Here is an 8,066-nt window from a genome sequence, read left to right on the forward strand (position 1 = left end):
ATGCTGACTCAGCATCCATACAATGAGGTAGCCCACTCTAAACCAACAGAACAAGCACTCACGTTGAGTAGCTGGGTTAGACTCCGGCTTTGTTGGTGTTTGCGCATCACCTGCTTGGATGGAGTTATTAGGATTTTCGCTGCCCTCCATGCCACTGGGGCTAACTTAACTGCATACTGTACATTCAGAAAGGTAATGGAAAATATCTGACTGGAATAAGGTATAGTGAAATGGGCTGAGGATGTGTTTAATTGATTGCTCTACCAAGTACAGTTTTGTAAGATGTCAGGCTTTTTAAAACTAGTGATGTGGCTACTTTGTCAGGACCAGGCTGATGATTTACCCTCTGGAGCTTTCGCTGTGGTTGTAGTATTAGGTTCATCTTTTGACCATTATGTCAGAGAACTGACATAATGGTCCAATCTGGACATTTCTGTCTCTACTCTTTATTTTCTAACCAGCCACATTTTGAGACAGTTGTCAGAACTGATCCTGGTCAAGAATGAGGCTCTTCATGCCATCAACAATCCTAAAAAGTGGATGCAGCCACAGCATGTGGAAAGAAACCTGGTGAGAATATTTTTTATATTGCCCTTTTTCCAAAAACAAACTATTATTATTGGTATTATTTGTGATTTACATAAACTATTTGAAAAGAACAGTCTGTCTTACAAAGACATTTATTGTACCAAAGCAGGTTAAAACTGCTTTGCCCTTTTGGTAAGAATAAAGTGGGCTGATTTCATTTAATCCTTTGCAACCAAATTTCACTAACCTAATCGTTGGCTGGTATGATTGGTTCAGTCCACCACACTGGATGAGTGTCTGGTGGTCAGGGTGGTGTTTATCATGGCGACCTGGTGTAGTCCTGTCCAAATGTGTCTGGTGCCGCTGGTAGGGGTCATTGCAGCAGGTGCAGACACTCAAAACACATTTATTTAGCCAACCTGTAGCATGAATTTGCCCTCACAGGATTACTCATGATATTTTATTAATTTATGTAGGAAACTGCAATCATCAGCCCCTCTGAGTGCACCGCTCACACTGCAGAGCTTCTCCATCATCTCATTCCTTTTTATTTGAACAATGTGAGTAGTTAAAACTTTGCAGGAGGGGTGGATTGCTCTAATAAATTTTTGCAAGTTATAGTAGAGCTTGGGTGTTTCAGTGCCTCAGAAAACAAGTTTTTTTCTTACTGATCCAATAATGAGTCTTCAGGAAATGTTTGATAGATAATCTAAAGTATTAAATAGCCTTGAACTTTTATTCCCACATCACATGGGGTCAGATACATGGGTAAATGTCAGTTTTGTTGGCTGCAGTCAGCGTGTCATGGACTCGTGAATAACTCTTAAGCCATTATGGTCAATGAGCTTTCAAGGGGAGCATACATTCAGTTTTTACTCTATATGACTTGAGACTTCATGAAGCTTAGATGTGATCAAATCTGGGTGTAATTTCCACCTTTTGTCATCCTAGACTGAAAGGTTGACTCACGAATTATGAATTTACAGTTGCAATGTGATACTCCAGTTAAAATGTAAGGATATGATCTAAAATTATTCTTTTCCTCAAGGAGTGCTTCCATGTAGTTATTTTAGGTGTAAGTGACTTGCCTGAAGCTGTGGAACTCAAGTTTGATCATGTCTTCTTTTACAGGTAAATATAAAATCATTTTCATAATTTATGTAAGTGTATATGTTGAGTTACAGTATTCCTAATCTATTAAGGATGGCTATATCAATCCCTAGGAAACAGAGAGGAAGGAAACAGAATTGCTTAGGCTGCAGTGTACACTTTCACACCTGTCACTCTGATTTTGGGAAGCAAAAACCCATGCTATGTAGATCAACTTTGTGACATTGCCACTGCTGCACGGTGCATTGCTTGGGCTCGTTTCCACAATGCAGGACAAAGCTTGGTAGCTCCAGACTACATCTTGTGCCACACAGATGTCAAGGTACAGTTGGTGCAGGCCCTAAGATGCTGTCTGATGCAATTCTATGGTTCTGATCCCCGGGAGTCCCACAGCTTTGGCCGCATGGTCAATTTGGAGATCTTTAACCACACAAGAGACATTTTGTGGAGATCTGGCAAAGTGGCTGTGGGTGGACAAGTGATAGAGGCAGAGAAATATATTGGTAAGAATACTCAGCAGGATTCTGTACAACAAAGTCAACATACAGGATGCTGACTTTGTTGTATGCAATGTATTTAATTGTTTTACCCTTACCCTGATATTTCTTTTTTTTCTGTCTGAAGCTCCAACAATTTTGATGGAAGTGGTGGAATCAGATCTCATCATGCAACAGGACATTTTTGGCCCAGTTCTTCCTCTTCTGACTGTAAACAATATGGATGAGGCAATTTCCTTCATTAATAAGCAAGACAAACCTCTCTGTGTGTATGCATATTCCAGCAACAGCAAGGTATGATTTAACTTTAAGACTATTGATTGTATAAGCCTGCTGATGTTGATGTGTATGTGATCTTGACAATGCAGGTCATCTCAAGACTAATGAGTGAGACCTCTAGTGGAAGCTTTTGCTCCAATGACAGCATCCTGCAGAGTCTGATGGTGGCTCTGCCTTTTGGTGGTGTGGGTGAGTCTGTAGTATCAGACCATGAACAGTGATGGGATAATATTGCCAGCTCTCTATTCACTCTCCCAACATTTTTTGACAGGTGCCAGTGGAATGGGTTCCTACCATGGCCACTACAGCTTTGATACCTTCTCTCACAGGAAATCATGCCTGCTAAGAGTCATGCGGTTTGAGTGTGTCACCTATTTGCGCTATCCACCCTATGAGGACCGTAATTTGTCTCTGATGACCTGGGCCAGTACCCTGTCCCAGAAGAACCGGAGCTGGTGCCAGATCCTGTGACTTGGTTGGATAGTGGAGCCATATTGTCCCCTTGGTCGTGAACAGTCCTGATATGCAGACATATTATTACTGAATTGAAAAATAGATGAGAGCAAAATCCACTGGGTACAGGCACATCAGAGGATACCCAGAGTAGCAGTTTTATCTTAGTGTGGTATGACAACCGTGGAACCAATAAGAATGAGGGTTAGTCTCAAGTATTTGTTTCTCTTGAGAACTACCCTAACTGTACCCCAACAGCTCAACTGTATGTACACATCTGATGAAACATTACCTGTGCAAAACTAAGTTGTAGGATACCAGTATTTTATTATTAGTTTACCTGTCCTCACATTAAGCTAAGAAAAAGGTTGCATCAAAAATAGTTTGACTTTATTCATGTTTATTAATATATTACAGTGACAGTCATCCCAAAAACAAATTCAGCATATGTGTTAATCATCATGTTGTAATCTGGTCATTCGGGTCTTTTGTAGATTTTCTCCTCATTGCCTTCTTTCATAGCTGCGTATCTGGCCACAGTGAACAGGTAGTCGCTCAATCTGAGTGAAAATGTTAGGACATTTATCAGATGTGTGATAGAGGAACCATGTTCTCATTCATTTTAAAGCACTGGACTGACCTGTTCAAAAACTTGGCAACATCTGGATCTGCCTCCCCTGAGCGCACAATCGGAGCAACACTGTAACATAAAAAGAAGTACTTGTACCACTGAAACAAGACACATAGATTTAAGTCATGCAAGATAATGTTAACAACCCCAGAGCATGCTGAAACCGACCTGCGCTCTGCTCTCCGACAGACTGCCCGAGCCAAGTGTAAAGCTGTGCTGCTCTTCCCTCCAGACTGTGAAACACAAAGTAAAACTGTTAGTGCAACAGGAAAACTCAGAATTCCATGTTTATAGGTGCACAATGGTCTTACAGGCAAAATGAAGTTAGTCAGTGGAGGGAGTTCTTCTGTCAAGTTATCAATCCAGGTTTCAAGGTCTGCAACTGCCTGAGCTGTAAACTGTGTTCTCTCTTGCAAAAACAGAACAGAAAAAAGTGAAATAGCACACTAGACAAAATAATTTTAATGTATTAGTCCAGCCGACATGTGCACACTTATGTGGCTTTCTCTTGCAGATGATCGAGGCGTAGCAATACTGGAGCCCACATCTTGTAAAATGCACTGTATCTACAATGAAAATAGCAAAATACAGTCAGGAATCTTATCTGTGGTTAATGTAAATGTCCACACAGAAGGATGTGAATAAATAACATTTGAAAATCAAACCTTGTCCAGCTGATATCTGAATGTGTGACCTTTGTCCAGGCAAAATTCTCTAGCCAAGCTGTAATGGTCAATTTAACATGGTTACTTCTGGTGAGGCAGATTATATAAGTATTAAAACGAACTGTGGCATTTTAATAGTTGAATTCATACCCTATAGCGGATGATAGCTCATCTGTATTTCCCAAGGCTTCAAAAATATGATCTTCCTTTGGCCTTCTTTCTCCTGTAAATGTGCTTGAGAAACCTTTTAGTAGATAGAACAAGAATCAAGTCAACTTTTGTAAGAACTATTTATTGTAATGTAGCCTACTGTTTTCCTAGTAAGGTTGAAAAACAACCTTTGTCTCCAGTTTTGGTGTATATTTTGGGTACCCTGTTGTCTCCTTCAGTGGCAAAGCTGAAAAGGAAGACAAGAAGATAAAGGAGAGGGACTTGGATAAAATTGACAGAGGCCATAATCTGTTTAATAAATACCAACAACTAACACATGTAGATATTAAAATGTTTTAAGGTTCAGTTTCAAACAATACTCTAGCCCAATCTAAAGAATCACGCTATTGTGTTTAAAATGTCTTTATTAGAGCATCCCTATGTAGCAGCAACCTAGTCGGCACTTTTGTATACACAATCTTACGTCACATGTAACGTTATTTTGAAAAAGAACAGGGATGTACAACTACCTTCTGACTGAACACAATGATTTCCTTGTCCAGTGCTCATTTATGAGCTTGCCTGTCCTTAAAACACAGCGAAGGTATGCAGGATTTATACAAAATGAACACGTCATAATGCTAGTGTTAGCCACTATGAAATAATGGTGCAGGTATGCCGTTTGTCCCTTCATGGTGTCCGTAGTTTGTGGGCGTTTCATTTTCAGCGCGTGATTGATCAACTCACCGAATTGTAGAAGAGCGTTAGATGCTGATTGGACAGAGGAATATATGTTCTACTACCTGCGACGCTGATTGGATAGGAGAAATTAAACCACTATCACCGCTTGTTGGCCAGTTATGTTTTTAAGCACGGTTTAGTCTATAATTTTGCGTCGAAGGCGTCCTGGTTTCACATTTTACCATATTCTGTAGTCATAAAAAAAACGTCATAAAACATATATTATTTGTCGAGCGTTCGGGAACAGCGCTGAACTGTGGTGGCACACGTGTCGACTGTTTGTTGCTGCTTCAGAGGGTTAACATTAGCTAAAGGTGGCTATGATAGCTAACCACAACACTGTCAGCGACGAATTGTACTTGCAGCTATTGCACTGACACGCTCTGACCCATTTTGTGCTCAGTAAACTGTGACAGATATACAAGACATGGACTACATTGTGTCTGCTCCGGGAAAGGCGATCTTGCACGGAGAGCATGCAGTTGTGCACGGAAAGGTAAACGATGAGAATGACAGTGAAGCTAGCAGGAAATGAACATGACTGTAGGACCTACGTTTTGAAGATTTTATCTATCTTACTGAACACAATATTTGTTAAATGTCTGTTGATGCTCTTTGTTTGCTTGTTTTTGCTTTGTTTTGCCAAGATACAGTTTCTTTGCTAAGCTGATTTTCATATTACTTTGCATGGAAAACACTTTAATTAAATAAATAATTTGCCTCGATGTTTTGGAGAAAACTCGAAGTATTAAATGAAACATGCTGCAGTTAACACCCTTAAACCTAACTCAAAAGTTACAACAGCATGGTTTTCTAACAAAGCTTTTATCTTGGTCCTTCACAGGCTGCTCTTGCTGTCAGTTTGAACCTACGAACATATTTACGGTTGAAAGCCTCCACTACTGGCAAAGTTTATCTCAACCTCCCAAATATTGATGCATTCCTTTGCTGGGATCTGGCTGAACTGAAGCAGCTAACTCCTTATACCTGTGGTAAGGGAAGCTGCAGCACTAGGGGTTGTAAAGACTTGCATACATTATCATTTTATTGTGATATTATGCACCCAATAGGTTGGCATTCTGTGTTGAGACATTGCTCCAAAGTCTCAAAAATAATGTCATGATGTGTCAAGATGGATTTATTCTGGAATAAAAGACCATTTCTGGATCAGATTAGTTAACTTTAGAATAATACTTCTTTATGTGCCAATGCAGAAAAAAGCCATGTATTGCCCAGGGAGATGTTTATGGTACCAGTCTTTGGACAGACCACTAAATGATCAAACTCATTTTTGGCCAGATAAAAATCATATGGATGAATGACTACTTTTACAAAGTATTCCTCATATGTATCTTTTTCATGCATCTATAGATCAAACTGTGTGTTGTGATATTTTTAAGTGATTTTTGATTTTATTCTGTGTCCTGTAACTCATGTTAACAGGGAAGAAGAAGGAGGTGAAGCATCTGGATGCTGAACTTGTGAGGAGACTGCGTGAATTTGTTGGTGTGACAAATGAAAACCTGGATACTTGCAACATGGCCACCTTAGCCTTCCTCTACATCTACCTCTCGCTGTTTGGATCAGAGTAGGATAAGATTAAATGCACTCAGCACTTGTTCATTTTAACATTAAGCTAGCTGCCTCAGATGGCCAGAAAAACCATTACACTTGATACAAAAGGCCCTGCAAGCATAATTTATTTCCGGGCATATAGTACTACCAGTTTCAGACCTGTATTATCAGCATAATCTACACCACCTTTGGTGAGAAAGGTATTAGCAGCAATGGTACAAAATACAGATGTAGACATTTTGATGTGCTTCACCTGCAGGCATGAAAAGCAATGTCATCTGCAAATTTGACCTTTTTACCACCTGCAGGCAATGAGTGTTCCAGCTGTATCTATTTATTTATTTTAATATAGCTACAGCTGATGGTCAGCCATCGCCCACTGTGGGGCCATCAGTGAGCATCTGTTGCCATAGTTTTTGTGGGGTGTCTGCACCGCTGGCACAAATCAGACCCTACTGGTGGCTTTTCAGCTGATTGAGCATGTTGAATTGTAGGTGAACTCTGCTGTTGAGAGAGATCCATCTAATTGTCTGTACAGCTTAGCAAATCATTGCAGGAGAAGAGAAAGGTTCAGGAAAGCCCCTGCAGCCTGACGCTGTAGTATCCATGATTTTACCCATTTAGTCCAGTTTTTGCCTCAGCAACCTCCTTTATTCTCCCACAACCAAAAGACCCAAGACTGATAACACAAGTGCCATTTGCAACTTCTTATCAGTCATATTCTCAATTATAAGTAGCTATAAACTGACTGTGGTGAGTGAGAGCTGCTTTGTTTACAGTTTACATATCTGCAGTATTAGGTCTTTCTCTTTTTGAATGACAATACAGACTACTACCACCTGCTGGTATAGAGAGTTATTTCCTCTCATGCAGGCACAGCACTACATACTGTACTAGTGATGTGCAAATGAAGCAATGAACCATTATCGAACCATTTCATCAATTACAGTGGGTACGGAAAGTATTCAGACCCTCTCACTAAGGCTTTTCTCCCCCGATAGCTCAGTTTGGCCGGACGGCCAGCTCTAGGAAGGGTTCTGGTCGTCCCAAACGTCTTCCATTTAAGGATTATGGAGGCCACTGTGCTCTTAGGAACCTTAAGTGCAGCAGAAATTTTTTTGGAACCTTGGCCAGATCTGTGCCTTGCCACAATTCTGGCTCTGAGCTCTTCAGGCAGTTCCTTTGACCTCATGATTCTCATTTGCTCTGACATGCACTGTGAGCTGAAGGGTCTTATATAGACAGGTGTGTGGCTTTCCTAATCACGTCCAATCAGTATAATCAAACACAGCTGGACTCAAATGAAGGTGTAGAACCATCTCAGAGACGATCAGACGAAATGGACAGCACCTAAGTTAAATATAAGAGTGTCACAGCAAAGGGTCTGAATACTTATGACCATATGATATTTCAGTTTTTCTTTTTTAATAAATCTGC

General features: G+C 40.3%; 3 protein-coding genes across 6 annotated transcripts in view; 2 read left to right on the plus strand and 1 right to left on the minus strand.

Moving 5' to 3' along the window:
- aldh3b4 (aldehyde dehydrogenase 3 family, member B4) overlaps positions 1-2,885 on the plus strand; it is a 14,705-nt gene extending 11,820 nt beyond the window's left edge. Inside the window, 5 exon segments of the mRNA XM_020594610.1 lie at positions 1,577-1,653; positions 1,747-2,141; positions 2,263-2,429; positions 2,504-2,603; positions 2,686-2,885. Coding sequence (XP_020450266.1) covers positions 1,577-1,653; positions 1,747-2,141; positions 2,263-2,429; positions 2,504-2,603; positions 2,686-2,885 — 939 coding nt within the window.
- Positions 2,886-3,247: 362 nt separating this feature from the next.
- Positions 3,248-5,115, minus strand: mmab (metabolism of cobalamin associated B). Its single transcript, XM_020594479.1, has 9 exons — positions 4,844-5,115; positions 4,502-4,560; positions 4,314-4,407; positions 4,164-4,221; positions 3,992-4,064; positions 3,810-3,907; positions 3,667-3,731; positions 3,508-3,567; positions 3,248-3,427 (listed from the first exon to the last, which is right to left on the minus strand). The coding sequence occupies exons 1-9, from the start codon at positions 5,032-5,034 to the stop codon at positions 3,343-3,345; spliced, it is 783 nt and encodes a 260-aa protein (XP_020450135.1). The 5' UTR covers positions 5,035-5,115; the 3' UTR covers positions 3,248-3,342.
- A 32-nt stretch (positions 5,116-5,147) lies between these two features.
- mvk (mevalonate kinase) overlaps positions 5,148-8,066 on the plus strand; it is a 14,939-nt gene continuing 12,020 nt past the window's right edge. For 2 of the 4 annotated variants that reach the window (XM_020594477.1, XM_020594478.1), the window contains exons 1-3: positions 5,148-5,550; positions 5,899-6,046; positions 6,498-6,642. In XM_020594477.1, coding sequence (XP_020450133.1) covers positions 5,482-5,550; positions 5,899-6,046; positions 6,498-6,642 — 362 coding nt within the window. In that variant the 5' untranslated portion in view covers positions 5,148-5,481. The remainder of the gene's footprint in view (positions 5,551-5,898; positions 6,047-6,497; positions 6,643-8,066) is intronic. The other 2 variants (XM_020594476.1, XM_020594475.1) reach the window with 2 other exon arrangements.

This window comes from Monopterus albus, unplaced genomic scaffold (assembly GCF_001952655.1).
Source record: "Monopterus albus unplaced genomic scaffold, M_albus_1.0 scaffold23.1, whole genome shotgun sequence".
Taxonomy (NCBI): Eukaryota; Metazoa; Chordata; class Actinopteri; order Synbranchiformes; family Synbranchidae; genus Monopterus; species Monopterus albus.